This window comes from Lasioglossum baleicum, chromosome 15 (genome assembly GCF_051020765.1).
Source record: "Lasioglossum baleicum chromosome 15, iyLasBale1, whole genome shotgun sequence".
NCBI classification, from domain to species: domain Eukaryota; kingdom Metazoa; phylum Arthropoda; class Insecta; order Hymenoptera; family Halictidae; genus Lasioglossum; species Lasioglossum baleicum.
The window spans coordinates 4,898,305-4,925,730 of record NC_134943.1 but is presented as its reverse complement, the minus strand read 5'-3'; the positions used below and the strand labels follow the sequence as shown (position 1 = coordinate 4,925,730).

Sequence of the window (27,426 nt, the reverse complement as noted above, 5' to 3'; positions counted from 1 at the left end):
ATCGATCAGCGCGCCACCCCATATCGGCTCCTCCCAGAGCCGGCTCTGGCCCGGAGCGGGTACGGGACTCGGCGACGACGATGGTTCCCTCTCTCTCTCTCTCTCTTTCTCTTGGGTCTCTCGCGTCTGAAAACTTTAAGAATGATCCCCGCATGGCGTGCACGCGTGTGTGTCCCACGGACACCTACGTGTACAGTGTCTATGGAGTCTCGAGCCACGAGCGAAGCAGCAACAGGTTTAATCGCGTCGGGGTGTGGCTGGCTGGCTGGCTTGGTTGCCTGGTTGCTTGGCTTGCTCTGCTCGCTCAACCAGCCAGCTCTACGCTTGGCTCATTCGGCGGCTGTTCTCCGGTTGATGCTGGTTTTATAAGATCGATGCGACACACCGGGTATCGTTGCGCGGCGCGAATGAAAGCGGAATGCTCGTTTTGCAGCCTCGTCGTCGTCGATGCGCCACTCGTCCGGCGTGGAGCCAGAGGGGAGATACGAGAACCTGAACACCCGGGCTGGAAATTAGACGGAGAAAAAAGCCGACCGACGAAGAAAAAGGCTACAAACAGGGAAAAAGGAGGACGATGATAGGACGAGCGGTAGCTTTCTCGTTGATCGCGTTTTATTGCCGGGAAACCGAGATTTCCCGCCGAGCCATTCTCCGATTGCCTTCCTCCCAGCCTTACGATACTACGCAACTCGTTTTAACCCCTCGCTCCCTTTTTCGCCGGGAAAAATAACGTTCGATTGTATCTTGTGTTAAGAATCCTGATTTTACCTTGTGTACGATTGCCAGGCTTTCTTGAAGTGGAACTGTGCTTGAATTTGAGGACATCCGTGCTGATGAAACCACCACTATATTTATTTCCCAACATTACGTTCGCTATACTGAACTCAAGCCTTCAGCAGAGGTTAACCACCCTCAATTATCAACTCCCGCAAAGTGGAAATTCTAGATGACTAGACAAACAGCATCGATCTATCAATATTTGCGTTCTCTTCCAGATCAATTGAACATTGACGGATGCGCCCTATTTGTTCGAATGCGTTAACTGAATAGCTTCCTCGATGTCCCGCTGTGTGGATTACATTTTCTCCAGCAAATTGGTTCCTGTTCCTCGAGAATCATTTCCTGGCTGCTTCGTAAGCCAAGGAAGAATTTCCTGTAAGAATAGCAGTGAGTATTCGCTCTTGCATTATTATTAGTGTTATTTATTTCGAGTACCATGTCCATCGTATTTGACCGACACTTAAATGAACCAAATTTTATTAGGATCTATGAGGTGTGAGAATATCACAAAAATTACTGTTATCATTTACTGTGGACCTTCATGCATTTCAAGTAAAGTTTGATTCCGTATCTAATTCGGACATCGATTGCGTATAAAAGAGTCCGAAAGGTTAGGGGATGATAAGGTACGAACAAGTTCCCTTTGGTCTTGGAAAAGCTATCTTCGGCTCACGCGAGCTAGAAACGGTTGAAACGCTAGCCCGTCGTCCACCGGTCGAGGATATAAAAAGCACAAGTGGCAACCCCCTATTTGCGCTGCAACGTTCACCCTCGCCGGGGCGTCATCCCCTTTCGCTACTCCCAGCTCGCGATCGCTCACGTTCCTCTTACCTTTGACTTACGCTTTTTGCTGGTCTTACGTTATCCATGAAGGATCGATGTAGAGAGCGGCATATAACGAGCCGGCGAGGTCTCGAATTTCGCGTCTTCGGTAGCGCTATGACGCAATTCGGTAAGCCGCGCAGGGGTGAAGTGTCCCCAACCAGCCACCGCTTGAATGACAGGAATTGGGAGGGACGGGTGGCATGCTGAGAGTCCCGGCGTCATCACCGAAGAACGATCCGCAGACCTTGATAATGGCCTACGGTCCTCGAAACTGAACCGAAACTACCCCTAACACACCTGCTACCCTGTCACCTCGAACCGGTAGCCAACCCGTTGCCTTAAAAAAAAAATAAAAATTGCTCATCCTGCTTTCAAGTGCGTAGAATACTTTGGTGAGATGGTTCTCCAAAATTTTCAAATACTGAAAATGTTACAGTCCCGAAAATGTTAACCCCAGAGGACTAACAAGAACGTCTCCTAATCGACGCAGCGTGAATTCTGTACAGTTAGACAACCGCGATTATTGATTAGAACTTGCGAGTTCTTCTTCTAAACTCGATTAAGAGTTTCATACTCTTTCCACCTTCCGTGTATCTCTGCCACGAAGTAGTGGCGAGTGAACTTCAGTTTTCGAAAGTTCTGAACACGGAGGTGCGAGAACTTTGATCTCCGGCACGTCACAACCCCCTGGGAAATCTGTTGCGAACTCTGCTAGTCGGCACGAACCTGACGAAGACTGTACACCTTTCAGCGGAAGCTGAAAAGGTACGTCTCTATATCCGCCCACATTGTGCCACAAAAATGCACGTAGACCTCTGCGGTTACGAGGCGGCGCGGCGCGGTGGTAATTCGTGGGTGGCATCGAGCTTCAGATTCCTAATTTGCTTCCCGATTTTTCATACAATGCATTGGTATTCTCAAATTCTTTTAAAGTTTCTGCTGTCTTAAATTTCACCCGCTCGTTTTTATAATAAATGCTTGAAATCCGCAGTCTAATCATCAGCCACGCTGACCACCAAACAACAAGGATATCAAAGGGACACGTCAGGAGTAAGTCAGAAGCTGAAGGGATTCTAGAAGAAGTTCTAACTTCCCACATTTTTGCACCTCCTCCCCACTCCAAAGTCATCCAAACTTCATCCATACGCTTAATCGGTGTTGTTTTGCCGCAGGCTACCAAGGGAAGATCCACAGCGAAGGGGTCTTCGAACGATTCTCTCTGTCATCAGTGGAACTACGCAACCCCGGTGTGGAAAACAACCGCGAACGCGCGTCGTTCGAGAGGAATCCTTGGCTCGGGTCGGGTCGGGTCGGGTGCACGGCCATCAGTACCCGACCGGCAGAGTCCTCGCTGGGGGTTAGGGTCACGTCGAGCCCACGTAAAAGCAAGGTAGACCGTGGTAGCTGGCGTATACACGGTGACCGATGGAGGGGGTGGATGGACCAGAACGTTGGAGGGAGAGGAGGGGTTCATTGAGGAATGGCACGTGCGTCTGGGGAGCAGGGGGCTAAGGGGAGAGGGTACGGTCACCGCAGGGGGTGGTGGGACGGAGATAGAAGGCTGGAGAGGGGAGAGAGAAAGAGAGGCGTACCAGCTAGGGAGGAAAGAGGCGAAGGGGAGAAACGGGGTTGCCAGGCGACCGTCAGCCGACGGGTTGCCCCTGGCGACTGTTGCGTCACTGCAGCGCCGTATGACGTCACGCGACGCCACTGCCCTTGACCGCTCGAGTCCGGGGAGAGCGTCCCGACGACCCTCTTCGCCGCGCCGGCATCGACTGCAACCCCCTCGCACCCCGTCACCCCGCCAAGCTCTGACGCCGGCGTAATCTCCAGCCAGTAGGGGCACTCGGGTTATCCGTGGAACCGTGCAAACACCTGCACAAACCTTGCACGGTACGTACTACGAGACCAACAACGCCGTTCCCCCGGCACCACCACCACCGAACACTGTTGGTGGAGGTGCCATTGGCAACCCCCTCGCACCCTCCTGTCCGCACTCCCCGTCGCCAAGGGGATGATAAACGCGGATACCAGAATAGAGCCGGCTCGTTGCGAATTATTTCTGGAATTAAACGCTGATCGGTCCCGCGGTGTATTTTTAACTAGCCTAGCGAGTCGTGGTTGACTTGGGAAATGTGGACTTGCTGATAACGGGAGCTGGAAATACTGCACACTGTGCGAAGTGACAAAGGAGCGGATAGATCCTGTGTTATGACATCGGCGATTTTTGGTGGTGATTGATCTTGGAATCACTATATGTATATTCAAATAGATTTATCGAGTAATTTCCCTCTATGCATCTCTACAGTCTCAATCAGTTTTTACAGTTTTGCGTCTCAGTTCCTTTTCACCCGATGACGCAATACATAATAGTTCTTCCCCCACAATAAGCCGCGCGATGTTCATTGTAATAAAGTGTGTCGAGTTTACAGAAATCGAGCGAACGACAGGACGATCCCCGTTTCGCATAATACGAAATACATCTACAGCGCCATAAATTCACGTAAACATTCACAGCCTGGTAATCGGGTCGAAAATGACCGGCTGTCGACGCGAGTCGCCACTAATTGTCTCGACCAAAGCCGATAAAACACAAGCACGGCGCGGCGGAGAGGTCTGTGCCGTTCAACGTATTTTTTATATTCTTCGCGCGTCACTGCGGCATTAGTATTGTTTATCGAGTCCGTCGAGCTAGACTCGATGAAGCAACACCTGCCACGCGAGTCTATACTGGGCCGGGAATACAGGTTGTCGTGAAAAATCGGCAATTTATCGTGCTCGGCTCCCGGGGCCCAGTTATTTATGCGCGGTACACGCGAAGTATTTAAACGCGCGGGCCCAGGGAACAATCAAAGTTGCCGGAGAGCAAAGATACCGGGGCCCGGTGCCGTTATGGCCCGTTTCACCAGCCTCCGGGCCGATAAATGGTTTCGGAAAAATCGGCGGCTGGTTAATACCGAGCGCTTTACATTTCATTAAAATATTTTATGCCGCCGTAACGCTCCCGTTCGAACGGGAACGCGGTTCGTGGGCGCCCGCGCGCTCGAACGAGAGATCGCGTGCGCGCAACGTTACCGGTCCTGTGCTGTATCCCGCGTGTGCCCGCCCCGGTTGCTCGCTTAATCCGAGGCGATGAAAAAGAAATAATTGCTAGCCACTACTTTCTACCGTTTGCGTCACCACCGGTCCGCGCATCTCGACCGCGAAAATGGAACGTTCCTCTACCTCCACTCGCAACCGAACTACGAACGTGTTGTTTTTCGTTTGGAGAAACGCGACCACTGGTCCCGCTCCCGGTTGGTGACTTGTTTACGCGAAGTAACGTGTTTCGAACGCGCTAGATGAACGCGAACGTGAGATGACAATTTTTAGATATTTTTGGTTCGATTACCATTGTTACCATCGGTACCATTGATTCGAAGTTTTTTTATTTTAAGTGGAGAACTAAGTTAGTTCTGGTAAATGAAATTATTGTTCAACGCTCTCAAAAAATGTAAGTATCAACTTGCTACATTTTTAGCATTCTTCGAGGACACTGCGAGATTCACGAAGAAAAGCTCGAGTTGAAAGTATCTCTAGCTGCGAAGGCGATAAAACTACCCCAGAGGTCATCTCGCCCGGGCTATGTCGGTTAGAATGGCACTAGATGCCATTTCTTTTTCTTTTTCCGTGAAAAAATTCATGATCACCGTCTGATTTTGTGTTGGTAGTATATATGTAATTTGTATTGTATATGTAATTAATGTTTTACTGTTTTGATATATGCTATTGCATTCGTTAGATGATGATGGAATAATAAAAATGAACAACTTTGACACCCGGAAGCCACATCGTCGCCGAAACGTTGTTCTAGAATCTAGAATAACAGGTGAAATCACCAAAACTATGTTTCATTATAACTAAACTATATCTAGTCTACTCATATGTGCCTCAGCTAAAAATTCCAGTATCCAGTTCCTGTTTTACATACTGCAGAATCTGTATAATATTGAGATTTTATATATTTGATTCAAATATGGGATTATAAATAGGCAATAGCAGGTCCAGTCGAAGAGTAAAAGCGGAAAAGGGTAAAAGTTGCGAGAGAATATTTCGTGCGACTATTTTCGTTAGAGGGTTAAAGGCCATGATGAAAAAGTACGATCCTCGATCCGTGAGTACACACCCTTCCTATTTTGCGGACATTCGCTACGCGTTGTTCGGCTTACTTCTCCACGTCCGTGTGCATGCGAGTGCGTCTGTGTACGTGTGTGTGGGCGTATCGGTGTGTGCACCAAACCTACCCAGCTGACGTCCGTTCATTCACTTCGCTCATCCATTCATAAAATGCAGTCACGCGACGCGCATGCGCGCGACCCAGCTACTTTCTGTGTTCATTCGCAATTTTATGCTTTACCGATAGCCGAAACGGTCGCCTCGTAGGCGCGCCCGATCGAACGGCGAATTTCACCATTTCTTCGGCGGACCACGAAGCCTCGCGAAAATTGAGAAAAATATTATTTTGCCGAAATACCGAGCACATTTTGACTGTCCTTACCGGTGGTGGTGGATGCTGAATTTGTTGCTGAAAATCAGTCCAGTTCGCATGCCCTAGTAGTTGCGCGCAGTAGAATCGGTAGATCATGATCAGACGTACCAGTTCCTGTTTACCAGCATACACAATCGCCTTTTCAACTTCAATGTTCTGAAAAACGAAGCGTCGGACACAAAAATATTATTCTGTTATATTATCATTATTGTTACATGTAGAATCATCAACCTGCTCATATCATAATTTCGAATACATTTCAAATGCATTTCATGCAGCGGCAAAGCGCTCAAACTGGTACCTAAATTTCACCGACTGCTGATTGCAAGTCGATAACTATTTACCATCCCGGAGAGTTCACCGACGCCACCTAGCAAGAGATGTTAGAACTAATATTTGGCTATTAGTTTCAGCGTTTTGCCATAATTCCGCCATAAGTGGCGCTACTGTCGCCTACCTCGGCGCTTTAAGGACGTTTGTACGAAGCAAATAAATCATGCCGCAATTTACACGAAGCCTTATGGAGTTTGCGGCAAAGATTATATGCGCCTACATTTAAATACAGTGACATTTTGTTATCTGTTATCACACCTAAATATTTATGTAATTAATCAATATAGGTATGCGTTATAATACATGCAATCGAAGTATCGATATTATTTGAATTTTTTGAGGATTTTTAAGGATAATAACGAATTTATTATCGTTGAATGTTCTTATAATTCTCCCCTGATAATAATTAACTTCTGTATTGTTCAATATATTCTGTCCAATCCTTCCACTTCTTTTTTCTTATCTATGTCCCCATTTATGGTAATAGAACTTATTCTCAGCATTGTACGGTGTTCCCTTGTAACTGCAAAATAAGTGTTATGTAAGTTATTTATCAAATGACGTTACTACTACGTTTATTATAGGGAGTGTCTTACAGTTTATCCTGCGATATTGTTTCCGCTTCTTCATTCTAAAACGAGTGATTGTGTGGGATAAAGTTTTCTGTACAATGGTTGCATTAACTGACACGAGCTCCCTGTTTAGAATAGGCTGTCCAATAAGGGTAAAATCCGTGCTGCCAACAAGTAACACCTTCTCTAATTTTATTTTCTCTCCTGTCTGAGGAGGCCAGTGACCTCTAACGATTATGACATCGCTTTCTGTTACTTTGAATTGTGTCCCTCCTATGTACACGACTGCGAATAAACGGCCAGTTTTGTTTGTAGCTACTTGTTTGTTAATCTCATTTATCACATCTGTAAATAAAGATGATATTACAAATGTGTTAATGAAAGTAATATATGCCGTAATTAATATATGTTCATAAATAACTACCAGTAGCTGCTTGTTCCTTTTCCTCGCTATTTTCGATGACTTCTTCTTGATAGCTTGGTGGCTTGGGAAACCAGGGCAGCTTATAAAGTGGTCTGTATGGTCTGTATCCAGCTACTTCGAGATCCCATAACTTCAACGCTGTGGTAAACAAAATAATGAAGTTCACATTTTACACTGTCATCCAAAAACAGTGGCAGAACTGTATAATTAAATATTCCTCTGTTATTACACTATCGTGAAATGTCAAAGCAATACGAATTAGTTACGCATAATTATTATTTGTAACGTAGTAGTCACAGTATCACGAATTCAAAAGCAAGGTTATATAACCTCGATACTCGTGTGAACAAAAACAGATAATTGTTTTCTATTTTTAAAGGTCGTCAGCTAACCTGGATAATACTGTTTATAGACTGAAATTGGTTTAATCCTTCTGATACAAGTATTCGTGGCAAAATTAAATAGTCTCGTGAAACCGGCCAGAGTCGCCATGATTTACACATAGATTACTTCAAAAACAACACGACGCTTACGAATGATATTAAAAATTCCTGACGTCGTAAATAGAATGGTAGATAAATCCACGAAATAAGAGAAAATGATTACAAAACGCAAAAGAAGTTGCTTTCATTACAAAAACCCCGACAGCACAGTCTGCCCGAGCCCACCGCCGGACCCAGCTAGCCGAGCCCCAGCCCGACACGTTACGGGCTAACGCAATGCTTGGCTCAGCGTTGAGACCAAATCAGGACGATTTAGCCTGGCCCCTGTGCACAAAAGGGCGCGATTTTCACCTGCCGGGGGCTCGAGCCCAGAGCCTGACGGCCGGGCTGGGATTCAGCCTGTTTTTGAGAGGGCAGCACGGTATCACACTAATGTGGCCAATCAGTGCTTCGATTGGGCCCAACTTTTCTCGCGCATGCGCGACACAGGGCGGGTCGCATCAATGTGGCAGTACTTTGCAAATGCGTAGCAGTCTCCCTTGTTACCGACAAAAGTATAATAAGTTAATAAATAAGACCTTTGAGGGCGATTGCTGCCTAGATTGACCTTTATTTGGCGTTTTTGACTACTGAAAAAACCCGTGTTTGTATTATCACGCAATGAGAACGCGAATCCCGCACCCTTGCAATCTTGCAAATCGGCTGAATCCTAGCCCGGCCGGCAGGCCCTGGGCTCGAGCCCTCGGCAGGCGGAAAACGCGCCCTTTTGTGCACAGGGGCCAGGCTGAAACCGAGCCGGTGTGCCGTCGGGGAAGTTACATTACAGATAAATTAGATAATTCAGCGGGAAATTTTTAAATGATAACTTCCGACGAGATCATGCATGTAAAATGTAAATGGAATAAAATGATAGAATTGTCATTGGGTCAAGCTAAATCTTTGTTGTGGGTCTACAGGTTTCTTTTTAATATAAATATGATGTAAATAGAAATGGAAGACTAATGGTATCGTCGTACACTTTGCTGGTAGATAGTTCCGGTAGAGGCGACACTCCTATTATATAGAATCTAAAAAATTAGATTTTCAAACTTGCACGCGTATGTATAGTGAATGTACAAGTGCAAAGTTATGAAATTGTCAGTTTTGTCCGCGTCTCATAACGTGGTACTCGGAAGGAATGCGAAAGAAATTCACAAAGAAACCGTCTGATTGGTCAGGCGCATACAGTTGAGTCACACACATTCTCGCTATTCGCTAAGATTACCACACTACTTCAGGTGTATCGCATCGCGTGATGCTGAACCACGAGTTTAGTGATGGGCGCAATCGACTAAAAACTATCGATTTAGTCGATAGTAGCTGTTACTATTTTCAGTCGACTAGTTTTACTGAACTATCGACTGAATTTCGCAGTGGTGGGGGTTACTATTTTCAGTCGACTAGTTTTAGTAAAACGACTGAATTTCGCAGTGGTGGGGGTTACTATTTTCAGTCGACTAGTTTTAGTAATTTCGCAGTGGTGGGGGTTACTATTTTCAGTCGACTAGTTTTAGTAATTTCGCAGTGGTAGGGGTTACTATTTTCAGTCGACTGTTTTACTGAACGACTGAATTTCGCAGTGGTAGAGGTTACTATTTTCAGTCGACTGCTTTCACTGATATATATATATATATATATACTGCTTTACTAAACCCAACTAAACCAGAGGTTACCTCTCTGATTGAATTATCAAATTAATTAATTAATTCATTAACCCCATCCGTCCCTCGGTGTCAAATTGACACAGTGGTAAAAAACCGATAAAATAACAAGCAGGTGATTAGTTATTTTTCGATGATTTTTAGTCAAATTGATGAGTTAAAATTTCGGTTATGTGTTTCGCATGAAAAAGATAAAAGTCACGAAGTCTCGGGCAAATTTATACCTATAAACAATTCGATATTTCGAGAAAACTGCCAGATTGACGGAATTCAATTGTTGTATGTACTACTAAATATTAATTATTACAAATATTCTCCGAAAATATGAATGATTTATGCATTTCATTTATGTTAATAAAATATTTATTACATTCAATACAAAATTGATATTTTATTATTATATTTATCCTATCCTATATATTATATGTAATATCGATAACACCAAAAGGATTATTTATTTATTTATTTATTATACATGTATAAATCTGAAGAAGCTAGGATTGTTGTATTCTAAATAATGATAGTACAAGTTCGTGGGAATGGAACTTTATTCGACAGATCAGGTATAGCGGATTTTTCTTCCAGGCCCGCGAGATACATACTTACCGTGGCCTTGTGTGGGCCCATCGGATCTTGGTCGGCGCGACCCTTCGGAAACTCGGGGGTTTATTATGTGCTATTGAGGCCTTTAGGCCGGCAACGAAAGATTCTAAGTAACGAGACATGCATATCATAAAACATCTAAATTGCACGCGCTAAAAATAGCTTCATTGTCGCTTGCTTCGTAAACCGACCCGACCATTTGCACGCCAAATGTTTTATTGTACGTGCCGGTGGCCGCTACAAACCCAATATGTATATATAGACTTAAATCAAATAAAAATATAAAAAAATTACAGTAACATAGCATGTATTAACAAATTAATCGCAATAGAGGAAATTATAGATAAACATTAACTTAAAATTAAACATTTCTTAGTGCCCTACATAAGAATTTCTTAAAGTAATCAATAGATCCATTGAAGAAATCAATCATATCAATAAATTTAATAAAACCTAATATTTTTAGACCAGCGTTTACAATATTATTACAGTGCTTTGAGAAATTTAATGTAGGTGTAACACAGACGACCAAGTCATTAGTTTCACTAATGTTTAATTATAAACTTATAAATAATATAAAATTGTAAAGTACTATATTTTTAGATAGTCTCTCCAAATTATAATAAATAGGAAAACTTATATGGTATGAAATATGATATTGTGGAACGAAAGAATCTTCACGTGCGACTTTTCTTGGATGTGAAACCACTGTGAATATACTTATAACTTTGACAATATAAACCGGCTTTCTAGCTAAGGATTGAGATTTTTCTCAACCACTCGAGTTCAGTAACGAAATAGATTTGAACGCGTCTGCAACAGCGAACACTTTTGCAAGCAAGGAAGCGAACGCTTGGTTTTCTATGAAATCAAATAGTTTAAACCATTTTTAATTTTAAAACTGCTCCCTGAATAATTTTAATGAACTGTGGCTGCTTTTTTGGCGCTGCCCTACGCTGCTGTTTTAGAAAACTTCTTATTTCCTTGCCATATTCCTTTCCTATTGTTGTCCATTCTGCGCGGGTCTGGTCAGTCCTGATATACATGTGGCGACCAGATCCACGGCCTCTCCTGTGTCTCTTCCAGGTATCTCTCGAACCTATTCGAGATTTACGGTCAGGCCCTGGCGAACGTTTCCTTTCTTTACGACATCCTCTCCTGCTTGCCTTCCTCTGCTCTTTCCGTTTTTTATAGCATCCTTCCGCGATTGCTTCTTTCCACGTGTCTTTACCTGTCTTTCCTCTTCTCCTAGATTTTCCTTACTTTCCTATCCTTAATTTCTTCTCCTTACTTTCCTCCCACTATTCGGGTTTCCACCTCTCTTCCATTTTTTCCTTTTCCTCGGGAGTTTCTATACGTTGACGAGTCACTTAGTCACAAGTCGTTGGTCTCTGGTCTCGCGTCGTACACCAAGTTTTCTCTTAAATAAACTCGTGTTGAGGAAACATTCTGAGTTCTAAAATAGTGTTTAGTAGTATACATAAGTTTTCATAGTGTATATATAATACAATATGTATAAACAAAAGCGCTCAATAGTGTGGCAATATTTTGAACAAAAGACACCAACGAGTGCCGTGTGTCGCTTATGTAAAAGAGAATACAAAAGTGCAAAAAACACATCCAATTTAAGTGACCATTTGAAGCGCAAACATTTCACAGTGCTGGAAGCCGATCGTCGCGTGCACGAAGAAGCAGAGTCGATAGACGTGGATGATCAACTTGCAAGTGCTACACCTGGAACATCAACGCAAGCACAAGGAATTACATCGGTGGCTTTCACTTCAAATGCAAATTTGGCAATCCAAAATGAAGACTTACCAGGTATGGTGCAGAGGTCTCGGGTTCATTTAAGGCAGCTAACATTGAGGACAACTTCAAATGATCTATCACAAACAAAAATTACAAAATTAAATAATCTGGTGGCAGCCATGATTTGTAAAGATTTGCAACCGCTAACTATTGTAGAAGACGAAGGCTTTAATGAGTTAATTAAGGAGCTTGAACCACGATATAAACTTCCCAGTCGAAGAACACTGGGACGGACCATCTTACCACAATTATACATTGACACTAAAAATATAATTTTAGAAAACTTGAAAAAAACAAGTCATGTTTCTATTACGACAGATATCTGGACCAATTTAAATATGCAATCCTTTTTAACGATCACTGCACATTATTTTATTGAAAATAAATTACGCTCAAACGTATTAGCCACTAATCTTTTAACAAATAGCCACACAAGTCAATATATTGCGCACTGTATTCAAGATATTTTATCGGAATGGCAAATCTCAAATAAAATTTGTGCTGTCGTGACAGATAATGGTGCAAATATTAAAGGAGCTGTACGTAACTTAGGCTATATGCATTTGCCATGTACAGCACACACGTTAAATTTAGTGGTAAACGATTCCATAAGTGGTGTGACTGAAATAATAAATTTATTAAAAATCTGCCGTTCATTAGTTGGGCACTTTAAAACAAGTGTTGTAGCAGCAGAGAAATTAAGAAGTATGCAAAAGCAAATGGGCTTACCAGAACTGAAGATAAAAAAAGATGTAGCAACACGCTGGAATTCTTGCCTCGTGATGCTGGAGAGACTGTTTGCAATAAAAGTGCCTTTGTCTGCTGTCATAGTTTCATTAAGCAGAAGTCCCACATCACTTACAGCTGAACACTGGGAAATCATAGAAGATATCATACCGTTATTGAAACCACTAGAATATGTTACAACTGATTTATCAGCAGAAAAATATCCCACAGCATCCAAAATTGTTCCTTTAATAAGAGGAATTCAAAATGCTATAAACATGATTACACCAGAAACCACAGCAGGACTACGTTTAAAAAATAATATTTTAAATAATATTGAAATAAGATTTAACTACATCGAACAGAATAATATTACTTTAATAGCCACACTATTAGATCCAAGGTTTAAAATAGCTGTATTTGAAGACAATAGGATTGCACAGACAGCACAGAATATATTAAAAGAAGAAATAAGTTCCTTGGCAAGAACAGCCAGTAGTCATGAAACGAATGCAAATAGAGCCATAGCAGAAGAACCATCTCAAAACAATGAATTTTGGAACTTTTTTGTATCAAAAGTGTCACAGTTAAATAACCAATCTACGCATATTGAAAATGTAACAACCATCATCCGTCAATACATAGATTTACCATATGAAAACATTAAGAGTTGTCCAGTCGCATTTTGGAACAAATATAATTGCACAATGCCACAGCTTTTCGAGATAGCAGATAAATATCTTTGTATTCCTGCAACCTCTGTACCCTCGGAGAGAATATTTTCAAAGGCTGGACAGATTATGTCTGAAAGAAGAAACAGACTTTCAGCGAAAAACTTAGACCAATTGATCTTTTTAAATGTCAACATTTAAAATATATGTATATATATATATAAATTTGGGTCAACTTCATAGTGGAGACCATAATCATTTAAGGTTAGATTAATTATAATTTTGGAATTTTTACCTTAATTTAATTTTATTACTAATTTCTACTACGACAAATGTAAAATATAAAATAACATTAAATATTTTTAATTTTAGGAACCTCTCTCTCTCTCTAATAAAGCTGAGCGTCATGAAAACCATCGAATATGGAGAGCAATGAACATGAACCAATAACGCAATTCAGTCAAATAAGCCAATTCAGTCGACTGAAAACTATCGACTAAATAGTCGATAGTATGTAGTTACTAAATAGTAACTAGTCGATAGTTGAATTTAGTCGATAGTGCCCATCACTACACGAGTTCACGTCATGAGACACGAACAGTGAACAGTACATTCATGCTAATTCTACTTACAAACGCATGCGCGTTGAGAGTTGCATCAGTTTTCGAAACAGACTAGAGTTTCGTGTCTGTACGAACTGGTACGAACTACGAACATCGTGTGACGAAGAGATGTCGTACGTGTTCACGAACAGTTACTTGTTATGTTTAGTCGTTGTGTTGTGAAAGAATCGATGACCGTTGAATTGTCGTGAATCGTTCCTGGTGTTCTCAGTATTCCGGCTGCTTTGAATTATGCAGTTTTATAAGGAGAAGCTCCTGTCGCCCGGACAACTGAAACGCCTGAGCGAACACAAATACAGCTGCACCACCAACAGTCTCTTGGATGGGCTCCTTCAACCCTGGTGGAACTGGCTGGTCAGCAAGGTTCCACTTTGGCTTGCGCCCAATTTAATCACGATCCTGGGACTTATCGTCAACATCTTGACTACTTTGATTCTTGTTTATTACAGCCCCGACGCGAGAACCGAGGTACCATTTACATAACCTATTTTCCGCGTTACACTTCGCTTCCCACTTTCGACAGTGCTCCAAACCCCTGAGTTATATACGGGTCTAATGCATATTCATAATGGAATCATTCTGCGAAAATCTCTGTTGTAATTCTGCACGTGATAAACAAAATTAACAGGCGAATATATATCGCCAGTATAGAGGCACTAATGTTTAGACAGTTTAGACACAGACATTGTTTTAATTAGACTCACGTATTTATAACGTTGTGTAGGCAGAAGTGTGACATTATGTTGATATTTTAGGCACCCAGGTGGGCATGTTTCCTGTGTGCGCTCGGCCTGTTCATTTACCAAAGTTTGGATGCTATAGATGGTAAACAAGCCAGGAGAACAGGAACTTCGTCACCCTTGGGCGAACTGTTTGATCATGGATGCGATTCCATATCGACTGGTATGTGCGTTATTATTTTCTCTGATTTTCCATAATGGGATTTGGTTTTAAGAAAAATAATACTATGATTCTGGGTAATCGAAATATATTTTGAACGTATGTCTGATAATATTCTACATTTCTAGCCATTGTTTAAGTTGTTAGTTTTATCCAGAGCAAAATATTTTATGCGTAGTATTAGTCTTATCTATAGTTAACGTTACCTAATAAAAACATGGCCTTTTTATACTTTTAGTGTTTGTTGCTCTGTCAGCATGTATAGCAGTACAATTAGGATATTATCCAACATGGATGTTTTTCCAGTGCTTTTGTGCTATGACACTTTTTTATTGTGCTCACTGGCAGACTTACGTTTCAGGTAATAATTTGTTTACATACATCCGAATTTTTAGCAATATATGTATATTACTTTTAACCATGAATGCTTTTAAACAGGGTCACTAAAGTTTGGCAAGATAGATGTCACGGAAGCACAGTTTACAATTATAACTATTCACCTCATTTCTGCATTCTTTGGACCTAAAGTCTGGATGATGGAGGTTGTATCTTCTCTTTTTAAAATTGGCTTGTTATTTTTAAATATATTATGTATAACTATGAAATGTTTCATGGCAACTAATAAGTACTATGATTTTTGTGCAAAGCTAGACTAATTTGTAGTGAAAAATGGATTAAACTTTGTATAGATCAGTTGTCATGAAAGATTAGTTTTCTTTTCAGTTCTTAAAGCAAGTTTAAGCTCTGTATGACATTCATGTAACAATGGAACATACAATTTTTTTAAGGCACAATATTAGTGACAATTACAGTAAACCTTTGGAAGACTACAAACACAAATTATAGAGCACAAAATATTACTCTCATTATTTGAACATCAATGACTGGCTACCATAACATCAAGCTCATTACATTCGTTTTATTTGAACCTTCATAGAGTTTTCCATATGTTTCCTTTATTATAGTAGACATTCGCTCATTCGTATTGTTATTTAATTCGATTAGTGAACGAACGAGTTTATTATAGCAACAGGCACTATAATAGTCACAAACAGTAAAAAAAATAACACTGTGCGGATCAGTCGAGATAAGCAGATCATTTTTATTTGACATTCTCTATCTCAAAAGACTCATGAGGCTTACCAAAAATATTTAAATACTTTTCCCTGCATGAGTCTAATGAGGTTATTTCTTACAGATACCATACATAGATGGTTTTATGTTTAAGTATTTAATAGGAGTTATGACAGTGATTTGTGCACTGTACAATTTATATTCCATCTTTTCGGTGATTTTCACCGGAGGAGTGGGCAAGAATGGTTCAACTGTGGCTGTAAGTTAGTCAAATTAGCCTTTTGTTTTTTTTTGGAAATATGGAAATGGGAGCAGCATGGCATGAGGAGCGACGCTGAAATTACTTTTTTTGCTATGAGACTTATTACCTTAACATGCATTTTATTTCCAAATTTAATACTCATTTACCCCAATTCATCCATTTCTTTCTTACCTTTCCTATATTTCATCGGTTCTTGAAAAACAGATACATATACGTACTTGCATCCGCATTTACAACTGTCAAATGTTGAGAATCATATAACAATAGTAGGAGATTTAGGTTAAAGGTGATACTGGAATATGTTCTTACAATATACAGTTACATACATAAATTCATAATAACAATATTTGTGTTTCCATTTAGTATGCTTTTGAAACAATTTCCGCAGAAAAAAATTCAAAAATCTTTCAGACAATGAGTTAACTTAAAAATTGAATTTTTTCAAAAGACCCACACTACTCTTCATAATCATGATCCATTTATTTAATACATGACTATTAACTTTGACTGTAAGCTCAACTGTTTTCATAGGAAATTAGGGCAGAGAAATAACAAGTAAACCCCATGCCTTATAACCACTTTAAATAACTTTGCAGTTTCCTCATGCCTCGTAATTTATTTTTATATTATTTTTGTGCGAATAAAGAACCACGAGTGGAACTAGCCCCATTGAAGATATATTGAGAAATCGTTGAAGAAAAAAAAAAAGATGAAACAGAATGTAATGTACCAAAATATAGGATAATATATAGGATAAAATTTATTGACCTAAGTAAGCGATTAACTTTTCTTTAATTTTCATAACAAGCGAGATTTTGTGCATTTGTTTAGATACCAGGGCTCGGTGTAGGCACAGTGAGTAACTACGTAGCAGTGATATTTTATGCTGGCTACATTCATGTATTCCTTGAATTCTGTAAAGTGTTTGAGTCTGGTGGGATTGGAAAAAACGGTTCCACAATTGCAGTAAGTTCCACAACTAAAACGTGACCGATTGCATACACACAGATTTTTTATATATTTTGCCACTAGCATAGCAATGACGTCTTTCTTCTTTCATTCTGCTTGCCTATCTAGTCTGTTGGGCTATATTACTGTTCATGTTCAAAATAGTTTTATGCATTACTAAATTTCTGTCTCATTTTTATATATATATGTACATATATATGTATATGTACATACAGGTTGTCCCACTAACTCTGTTGCAAGGCGATGTCTTTGCTATTTTGTATGCTACGTGAAATATCAAAAGGACAAATTATTTGCTCAACGAGATACATGCAAGGTCATCGAGATTTTTTTATATGAAACTATATATTGTTATTACTATGACGTGATAGCCAAGATCAAGACGAAACCAAGAAACTACAATAGATTGGTCGAATACAAACCTGTAGAGACAGTCGAGGAAAATACGTGACCCCTTGAACCAAATATCTTGCCCTTTTGACATTTTACATATCACGAAAAATAGTGGAGATATCACCTTGTAACAAAGTTAGTTGGTCATCCTGTATATATGTATGTATGTTAAATTATTATTATAATGAATATATTACTGTATGGTGTGCCAGGCTATAAAGAAGTGTCGTCGCTGATGGTCTACTATCGACCAAAGAGAGTGCTATCTCTTCTGTGCACATTTATCTCCTACTCTAATGTGCGCTTGGAACGGTTCCTTCTGAGTATTTGACGACCAGTACATATCTTTGGTTTAAGTAAATAATTTTGTTTATACCATCAATATATCGGATTACGGGAAGCTACTTTTCATTGTATTGCACAGTAAGAATTCTAAGGTGGAACTGTTGCCAAACTCTTCTATTAATCCATAGCAAAACGATATAGGGGCTTACTTTCATATTAATAGGATGTATATAAAAGTTACTGTAATGTAAACAAAAGAACTATTAACATCACGGTAGTCCTAATTGAGAGCTTATCTAATTTGGTGTACGTTGATGCAGACAAAGTCGAGAAACGTATTTGGAATATTGAAATTGTTTCAAGAGCAAAAAGCTTTTTCACCGACGTTGTGATATTGTTGCATCAGTGTTAGACATTTAGTTCATACATCGACTAATGAAAAGGTCTTTCGTGTCCTTGCACAGTTGCCATACACTGGCACAGAGGTCAAGGTGTTTCCATTATGGGCTGCTGTGGGCATCGCTATATTACTTGCACAGAGCAGCATATCCGTCATTCTAGCCGGTGGTGTCGGAAAAAATGGCTCTACCGTAGCAGTAAGTCGGTTTAGAAGTCCATAGGATCATTGTGTAGTGCACTTTGCGTCTAATGTCGATTTAGGCCCACTGTAGTAGACCAGAAAATATGAAAAGAAATTACCACAGAGTCAGTCTAATGACTGATGGCACATACTTCGAATTAGAATGACTTTTTTTTATAAACGAACCAAACGACTTAGGTTTCTTCTGCTGAGATTAACGAATTAGTTTACTAGATGATGCGTAATGAAAATTTTGGAAAAATTGTATCATGTAGTAAATTAATCCATCTAGCTTGGCAGAATAATTGAGGTCGTTTGGTCTGTTTGTAAAAAAGTTATTCTGATTTAAAGTGTGTGCCAGTTTTAAAATGCACATTCAGAAACTTATTAATATTGCAATGTAGTTACACTGCCCTAAGTAACAAGTACCAGATTTACAAACCTAAATTGAATATGGACCACCAGTTTATATTGTATGAGGCATATTATATATTGTGTGGGTCTAAATTTTGCAAGAGCATCACACAGAACTGTTTACTGTATCTTTGTGTCCACTTTGGTTAACACCTTCTCCTGTGTATCTGTGAACTTCCATTGGAACATCAAACATGTCGTCCTTCATCTTGAATTCCTGTCCACAGTCTGCACAATTTTATGTACTTTAACACTGTTAATAGCTTTAAGAAGTTGCATAAGTTATTATGACCGCATGTACATAATTGCCTGTAGATCTGAGGTAATCTTAGTTGCTACATATTGCTACTAATCTTAATTTTCTGTTATACATATATATATATAATATACCTTTTGCTGTGTTTTGAATTTCTGCATTGATATATCGACTATACTATTTTTCTTACAATGCTTTTTAATATTTAATAAAATGCTCTTGCTATTAGCAACTTCTTTTATTTGTAGAATCTAGTAATCTGATAGTTGCAGTATACCTTGTTTATAGTCCAGCTTTTTCCGATTTTTTCTTAAAACTTTCGAATTTTATATACCATATATACTTTATAAACACAATATTTAACGTTGTGATAATTCGTTTAACCACATATAAGTTACGAACAATCAGTTTCCATCTTAAACAGCCATTAGATAGAGAGTTCAGCTAATATTTTTTATTAAGTGTTACAAAGTTACATAAGCATTGAATGTTGAATAATGTTGTCTATTTGTGAAAATGTATAGTCATAATAATTAGTTTTCAAGTACACTTCACCCAACCGTTTTCTCTGTACGAAATATGTCCAACCGATTTATTCTTCATAATGTTTACTCGGTTTCAGGGAACATCAGTTTTATCTCCAATTATTCCATTTAGTTTTGTGGTAGTACCAGCTTTTATAATTTATAGAAAAAGTGCTGAGCACGTATATGAAAGTCATCCTGCATTGTACATACTTGCATTTGGAATGGTTGCAGCTAAAGTTACCAATCGATTAGTGGTAGGTATAATTGTGACCTCTCTTTCTATCTTTCTTATTTATTTTTTTTTTAATTGTTTTTACTGAGAATCGCACATTTCGACATTTTTCTGATCTCTCTGTTATTCATTATTGCAGGTTGCACATATGACTAAAAATGAAATGCAATATTTAGACAGTTCGCTGATTGGACCAGCCATGCTGTTCTTGAATCAGTATTTCAATTTCTTTATCAAAGAATATTATGTTCTTTGGTTGTGCTTTGTAAGTCTCTTTCATTATATCTCTATATTATATTTAGATGTTTCTGATCGCAATCTTTTGAATTAATACTATGTACGTTCACATACTTCCTGTTTATGCACGTTTCTAGATTTGGGTTACTCTGGATTTACTCCGGTATAGTTCTCAAATTTGCCTTGAGATCTGCGATCATATGAAGATCAAACTGTTTAGGATACCATTAGGAGATCATCGAACGAGCCAGGTTTCTAACGCAGCTGAAAAAAATGGTACTAACAGGTCCCAACGTAACAGATTGCAAAAGAAACATCACTAGGATTTACTTGTGATAATGAATGTGCTGTATAATTCATTTTATTATGTATAAAAAGAAGAGAGAGTCAAGATATATGAGAACCTTAGTGGTTCAATAAGTTTTTTGTTATTACAACTGTATATAAAAAGAAAAAGAACAAAGGGAAGTTTTGAATAGTACAGTTCATTTATTATCACATTAATTTATAATCACGCCGTATTTGAATGAATATAAATAAACAAAGTCTCATCAAGATGTTGGTTAAGTAGTAACTCGCTATTTGCCGTTGATCTGCCGTCAACAGGTAAAATATCATGAACCTAATGATCAGGACTATAATTAGATGAAATAGAAGTATAGAGTACATGGAACGATACATTTGAAGAAGAAAAAAAAAGAGATAATTCATTGATTGTTCACTGAGAATAACGAAACGAAAAGACATGACATAAATTTTAAGTAGGTTTATATCTCGTTAATAGGAGTTATGACAATTCTATGATAATTCACTTGAATTGGATGTAAATGGTTTACTTAATCTTCATGTGTTAACAATTTATATGAACGAATAGGAAATTTGCGGTACAATGAAATTATAATGAAAACTTGATTGAAATTTCCTTCGTTACATTTGTAACATAATGAACAAATTTTTTGGAGTAACAAATTACTCGTTTTATTGCAAAATATCGGGAGCCTGACGTTTCTGTAACTATCTTTCTTTACTATATTACGATTATGATCTCATAAAAGAGTTCATTCGCATTCACCAGGAACGTAATCTTTTTTTTAAACCTACAATTCTTAATAACAACTGACATGTATATAGATTTATAATGCAGGTATTCCACTATTTACATAGTCAATTATAGCAGAATCCATTTATAGCGTAAGAAAAACAGCTACCAAAGATAGTCGCTTTGAACTAAAGGGATCTGTGTGTAAAAAGTCTATTTTCTTGTTTTCTTTTTTTTTTACAAATCTTCTTTAATGTCAGAGCTGTATGAAACTGAAGGAATGTTACATGTAACACAGATCATGTTTTCAGAACAACAATTCATTTTGTTTAACTCTTTGAAATATTGTAAACGAACTATGTATATTTCATACAAATGTATTGAACGTGGGAATCGTTTAGAATTTTTTGTAATCTTAAGGCAATTCAAGATATGTTCTTGACTCTTATTTAAGGTTGCAATTTAGAAATCAATTTTTTGTGGTGGGTATTTATTGTTTATTTAAAATACAAGATTTCATTTAAGCATTAATGAATACGGTGATAGTACACGTTATATATTGAGGATATATTCCTTTATATAGTATATGACTAAAAGAAAGAAATGAGTAACCCGAAGATTTTGAGGAACGGAAACCAATCATGATAGAAGAAATATTATTTTGTATTATTTTACAATTTGCAATCTTTCAATATATTGCATTGTAAGAAATATACATTTATGTAATTAGTGAAGAAATTTTTTGTGAGTTACGGCAATTTGAATCGCGAACGCTATGATAAAAATTACGTAGCATATTCGTAAATTTGATCGATGACGGAATGGAAAAGAAATAACATTTAGTCTATATGATAACCGAATAGACTTATAATACATTCTTTCGTGCTAGAGAAATTTTTATAAAGCTGTTAAGATTATCAGGACGACAATACACCTAAGAGGCTTTCCTGCAGTCTAGCTGGAAAATAAATGTGTATCTAATATGCTAATGTACCGTACTTTGGTTTCTGTTCGCAAACTGTAATATACTGTTTCGATAAACGGTTTTTCTATCACGTGCTATCTTTCATTTACACGTTTTCATTAGAAAAGCTTTATTATGACGATAAAAGAAAACTTCAAAACTATTTCCCCAGTATCCCTTCTTTAGATTTAATCCACTATAATCCTTTCAAGATGGTTTGCAAAGGTGACTCTCTAAAATGAACTGAATCTTGCATTATAATGTGATCATGTAGGCATTTCGAACAGTAATTCGCATGCTGCATTATTCTCCGTCATTTTTCATGTAGCCAAGTCCTTATGGAATTCACGTATCCCCATGAAATTATAAATCTAATAATCCAACAAAACTATAAAAGCAATCAATTAGAAAATCTTGCGTGGTACTTGAATTTCTAATTATATTACAGCATTGCTACTAGTTTCTATCTTCTTGCATGATACATCAAATCATATTAAACGTAGCATGTTTACAGAAACTTTACATGTACTTAACTGTGTTTTTGCTATTGTGGAAAGAACGTTATTTTTATTAAAATTAAAATCTACACCTGTATATATATATATTTTTCTATGTACTGATTTTAATTACAAACCAAGCTTTGCGAATTGAATAATGACTTTTTAATATTTATATAATTGAAGAGATGAATGGAACTGAAGTTTGAGACAAATAGAAACCAACGTATCTTTGAAATATATGTGTAATTTGTATGGTAAGCAGAGGAATGAAGAGCTGTTCAAACTATTTTCATAATTTTGGTATTATGTACTATAATTGTAATTATATCCTCTTTAATGTTTCACTTACAAATCTTTTTCTTATGTCTAAGTTACTGATAAGACGTGAAATTGTGATTTTCTTGCTTGAACTTTCGCTACTAACTGCTATGCAAATGTAAGTTAACAAGTTGTTATATAAAGTGCCTACCTTTGCTCTTGTACAGAGACACCACTAGATATGTAACTCCGCAAGCAAGGAGATAATGGCATGTAAAGATTCAGTTCGCACGTATCTCTGCCTATAGCTTTGGACCTAATACCTAATCGAGCGCATTCAGGACGTTGCACCAAAGAATCCCCTAACAGTATTGTTCAGACGTGATTCTTCAGAAATCTTCTGAACTCGGTCGTTGATTGATATGAGCCAACAAGTTGTTGTAAAATACAAAGGGTTCGGCATCCATGACATTTTTTCCAACAAGTAGGATCGATCGAGAAGTTTTTCATTACAGTTTTAACGTAGGAACAATTTAGCGTAAGAGCGTGAAAGTAGAAAAACAGCAAAGAGATAGTTTCATATTTTTTTGGGCTTAAGTGGCAGCCGATCCCTGATCAAAATTATTGTTGTAATGAGTGGTCTGTTACAACAATGGGTATAGCTGTCTAATATAGTGTAACATATTACCTGACGTATGTGCGAATAACACTTTAATGCCTTATGAGAGCATAACGCAGTGGAAACTTCTGAGAAATGGTAGTTTTATGTGCCTTTGTGTAACTGATTTTGTGTTCGATGTACTCTCACAACAGAGCAAAGGTCTTCTATCACTTTTCTTTTACACACTCAATACGAAATCCACTTGAAAGAACTTTTTTTGTATAATTGTTACGCTGTTAATAAAACTGATATTTGTTAACAAGGTATTCGCACATGCCCAATACTTCTGTTCTTATTCGTTGGTATGCATGAATAGTTTTGTTCACAGTTCGCATGACGGTGGAACAAGAGCCTCTGTTAGATGATGAATATCATCACGGATCTGACACTACCCTCGACCTATGACAGTTGCAAAAGTACTCATCGGAGTAGAGATGATTTATTAAAACATGTAGGGTGGCACAAACATCTCTACCTTAACATTAACACTATCATACATAAAGTAACACATAGAGGAATAACAAGTGGCAAGTTCTGTTGTAACGTGTTCCTTGATAGACAAACAAGAATTTTAATGTACGAAGAAAGTAAGATACACGAAGAGATAAACGAACAGAGTAATTTGGTTCACGTTATAGATGGTTGGGAGTTTTAGATGTATTTATAACAGTGATAGACTGTCTTAACAGTTCAAAGGTTTTAATATGAGCAAGCTGATAATGTGTTTGTTCAGAGAGTAATGTAATATTAACTGTGAAGTACAATTTTATTACCGGTGACTGACTATGAAGTAGTTCTTGTACAGCCATAAGTACTCACGATATAAGACTTTGTTACTGTTAATACAATTTTACAAAGCAAGTAGAAGAAAGTAGCGTAAATCATTGTTGAAATCTTGCACAGAAGTGCCTTTGTACGTGTGCAAGACGAAACGGCAAAAGATCAAGTATTCCTTTTTTTTAAATTAGAGTATGTTCCCCATAGTCGAACAAAACTTTTAGCATAATATAAATTAGCATCGATTCTGTCAGTTATTATTAAGGAATTGCTCCCATTGAAATGGGCGGTGTTACGGTACTAAATTGAAACGAATATCCACTCTGAGAAGTGTATACTTAAAATAACGAAAGTAAAACGAAGGTGATAATTTTGTATTGATACTTATTGCGTAAGACTTGTAACGGTGTGGTGATAATATTTAATTCGAATGCATATATATTTATCTACGAACAATTTGTATTCATCTAATTAGTAAGATAACGAATTTTAATCCGAGTCGTTGCTCGAGGAGATCGCATTATTTTTAATTCGCATTCTTTTCTTCGATCGTTCTTATACGCCTAATCGCGATTAGAGGAAAGAAACGGATAATAAAAGAAAGAATATGTAAAAAGTTCAGACAAAGAATATTATAGATTCTAATAGTTGTAATAGCTCACGATGTAAATTATGTAAAATAAAATTTCAAATGAAATTTCGATAGCTGTTTATGTTTTGCTTTTAATTTACACCGTGTCGATTACATATATGTGTTTCTGTTCAGGCGACCAGAACAATTCGAGGCTTGTTCGAACCGCTTTCACGCGTTCGAAAGTGGAACGAATTCGAATAACGATTAAAAAGTTTTGCACCCCTTTACGGGGGTGAACTAGGTCAACGGTAATCACTATTTCCCGGGAATTCTCGGTCACACATAATATTTCACTACGCCTCGATGAAAATCCTTGTTTATGACTCATATATATTTTATTTGACTAGACTCGATGCTTGCATTTCATTCGCAATTAGTGGAATATTTTAGAAACTGTTCATCATCGTAGTAATTAAAGGATTCCACTAGATCGCTGATTTTATGCATTTATGACAAAAATGAGTAGATGAAATTTAAACGATTCAAAAAGTTGAATTATTAAAAGGATTAGAAATAATTGTCTTTTTGGCTCCTGTTTCTAGAAATAGGTGGACAATTTGAAAAAGTTGAAAATATTGATATATTATTTTCTATTACTCATTATATATTAAAAAAAGAAATAAATTTTTATTTGCGGTTCCTATTGCTAGGAATTGGTGCAGAGAATTTTTTATTTTGCATAAATATCCGCAGTCTAGAACGCTTTCTCTTGCAACAGCATTTATACAAATTAGTTAATGCACTCATACCAGATAAAACGTAATTTTATTCATGTACTATGTACATAAATTTTGCGACGTTTGTTAATGCCTATGTATATATACATATACATTAGAAACATAATTTACAGAATTGTGGTAGCTCTTGTAAAATATATTATTTTTATGATCTGCTTTATGTGTGTGTACAAATTTTTGTATGTGCATTTGTATACATATTGACTGCAAGTCTGTGTATTAAGTATGAATATTGAGGATTAAAATATAAATTTTATTTTAAGTTTGTTGGGTCTCCGAACTTGTTCGTCTTTTCCAGTTTACGGGCTGACAGGTGTGCGCAATAAATGAAGAAAAATAGGGGTTGTTTGGTGTTGTAATGGAAAGGTACGTGATCAAAGCCGGGAGATTTGTACAAACATGTTCCTCCCACCCCCTACATATAGCTTGGGTGGCTCATTTTTGCCGAGTCTGAGGACCTCGAGTATTCGTGACCGAGCCACGTTTTCACCTCTTACCCTTGTTCGACCTGGGACACCCTTTGATATACTTGGATGTCCTCGATATCGCACCCCCAGGGCCGTAGCTCCACTACCTTGCCCTTGATACCCTTGCTACTGAATTCAATGAAATTTTCACTCGATTCACGCGTCCACCTTCTGCGACTCTAAATTATTTACTCACAGAAAGAGAACACTGCCATTATCTTCTCAATCTCAAGGTTTACTCACTTAACAATAGACTGCACACTCTCTTATGCAAATCTACATTTTTACTGTCAATTTTGTAAAAAGCAAGACATCATTTTTACTAATCATCTTCGACTTTAAAATTGTTTTTTTTTAATCAGAAATTAACATGTTCTTAAATCTTATTTCGTCTTAAGATTGTTCACGAGTTAAAAATAAAGTAAAAGATTTTGAGTTGTTAAAAATTGGGAGGAGGTTTGTTTGTATTTATACTGGCAATTGGCAGTTTGTCATTGACGAGTATGTAGCACAATGTCTTGTACACATGCGCAGACACGCTGAGTATATCCACGAGGGTAGAACATTACCAATTGTGAACAGTCCGGTCACGACAGTGGCAAAGCACTTTTCGCCAATGTATGAAGCTCTAGCATTGTCGGATCATTGCAATTGTTCTATTTAAGGATAGATGTCCTTGCAGCGGCATCCAATCATCCGTGAGGCCTCAGTCGCGCAAATATAGGATTGTTAAGGGCTTTTCTGTGGTTTCAAGAGACTGTCGATGTTCCTCGGGATGTAGAGAATCCCCCCAGGGAATAGAAGGATGTCTTAAAATATCCTGCGATACATAAATATACGGAGGAAGACGCGAGAGATAATATCCGAGGTCTCTGGAGTGTTTCGGGTCCTGGAAGAATTTAAAGAGCGTTAGAAATTCTGAAAGGATTCTTCTGGACGTAGAGGATGCCGAGGAAACCAGGAATGTTATGAGATCTTCTAGAATGAATAAGTTTTCTAGAAAATACGTGAAAGAGGAAGTTAGAGGACCTCGGGGATGTGTTTAGAGTCATGGAAGACTAGGACATTTTCAATGGGTTCTTCAGAGTGTAGGGAATCATCGAGGAAAATGAGAATATATGAAATATTCTAGGGTATATGAATTTCAAAAAAGTAGAACTTTTTATGCCTAACGAGAGGTTGGAAGAATTATTCAGGATTTCAAAAACAATCACGAAAATTTA

General features: G+C 38.1%; 2 protein-coding genes and 1 long non-coding RNA gene across 11 annotated transcripts; 1 reads left to right on the top strand and 2 right to left on the bottom strand.

Moving 5' to 3' along the window:
• Positions 1 to 6,735: 6,735 nt before the first annotated feature.
• On the bottom strand, positions 6,736 to 8,634 carry Mrpl21 (mitochondrial ribosomal protein L21). The gene is made up of 4 exons (XM_076439185.1): positions 7,855 to 8,634; positions 7,463 to 7,600; positions 7,063 to 7,383; positions 6,736 to 6,989 (listed from the first exon to the last, which is right to left on the bottom strand). Exons 1-4 carry the CDS (start codon positions 7,952 to 7,954, stop codon positions 6,889 to 6,891), a joined length of 660 nt encoding a protein of 219 aa, XP_076295300.1. The 5' UTR covers positions 7,955 to 8,634; the 3' UTR covers positions 6,736 to 6,888.
• Positions 8,635 to 10,053: 1,419 nt separating this feature from the next.
• Positions 10,054 to 13,950, bottom strand: LOC143216282 (uncharacterized). Of its 4 annotated transcripts, none has more exons than XR_013010539.1 (5): positions 13,710 to 13,944; positions 13,395 to 13,547; positions 12,747 to 12,888; positions 12,027 to 12,638; positions 10,054 to 11,942 (listed from the first exon to the last, which is right to left on the bottom strand). It is a non-coding gene; the product is annotated as an uncharacterized LOC143216282 (long non-coding RNA). The 4 variants fall into 4 exon arrangements; XR_013010538.1 differs by having other exon boundaries at positions 12,027 to 12,091; positions 13,710 to 13,893; XR_013010537.1 differs by having other exon boundaries at positions 12,027 to 12,091; positions 12,747 to 13,547; positions 13,791 to 13,950.
• Positions 13,951 to 14,092: 142 nt separating this feature from the next.
• On the top strand, positions 14,093 to 25,041 carry Bbc (choline/ethanolaminephosphotransferase 1 bbc). 6 transcript variants are annotated; one of them, XM_076439172.1, is made up of 10 exons: positions 14,093 to 14,505; positions 14,793 to 14,940; positions 15,176 to 15,298; positions 15,376 to 15,479; positions 16,136 to 16,270; positions 18,385 to 18,516; positions 19,793 to 19,951; positions 20,069 to 20,194; positions 20,304 to 20,442; positions 23,917 to 25,040. In XM_076439172.1, exons 1-10 carry the CDS (start codon positions 14,269 to 14,271, stop codon positions 23,991 to 23,993), a joined length of 1,380 nt encoding a protein of 459 aa, XP_076295287.1. In that variant the 5' UTR covers positions 14,093 to 14,268; the 3' UTR covers positions 23,994 to 25,040. The 6 variants fall into 6 exon arrangements, with proteins under 6 accessions (XP_076295287.1, XP_076295289.1, XP_076295288.1 ...); XM_076439175.1 differs by lacking the exon at positions 18,385 to 18,516 and adding an exon at positions 17,105 to 17,239 and having other exon boundaries at positions 14,266 to 14,505; positions 23,917 to 25,041; XM_076439174.1 differs by lacking the exon at positions 19,793 to 19,951.
• The last annotated feature ends 2,385 nt before the right edge of the window (positions 25,042 to 27,426 follow it).

What these genes read in the sequence shown, in the direction of transcription:
- Mrpl21 (XM_076439185.1), bottom strand. Translation starts at nt 7,954, where the DNA reads ATGGCGACTCTGGCCGGTTTCACGAGACTATTTAATTTTGCCACGAAT. An exon ending in CTATAAACAGTATTATCCAG is followed by an intron (nt 7,601 to 7,854) that starts GTTAGCTGACGA and finishes TGTTTACCACAG; the next exon opens with CGTTGAAGTTATGGGATCTC. An exon ending in ACAATATCGCAGGATAAACT is followed by an intron (nt 6,990 to 7,062) that starts GTAAGACACTCC and finishes CTTATTTTGCAG; the next exon opens with TTACAAGGGAACACCGTACA.
- Bbc (XM_076439175.1), top strand. Translation starts at nt 14,269, where the DNA reads ATGCAGTTTTATAAGGAGAAGCTCCTGTCGCCCGGACAACTGAAACGC. An exon ending in ATGCGATTCCATATCGACTG is followed by an intron (nt 14,941 to 15,175) that starts GTATGTGCGTTA and finishes TTATACTTTTAG; the next exon opens with TGTTTGTTGCTCTGTCAGCA. An exon ending in AAGTTACCAATCGATTAGTG is followed by an intron (nt 19,952 to 20,068) that starts GTAGGTATAATT and finishes TCATTATTGCAG; the next exon opens with GTTGCACATATGACTAAAAA.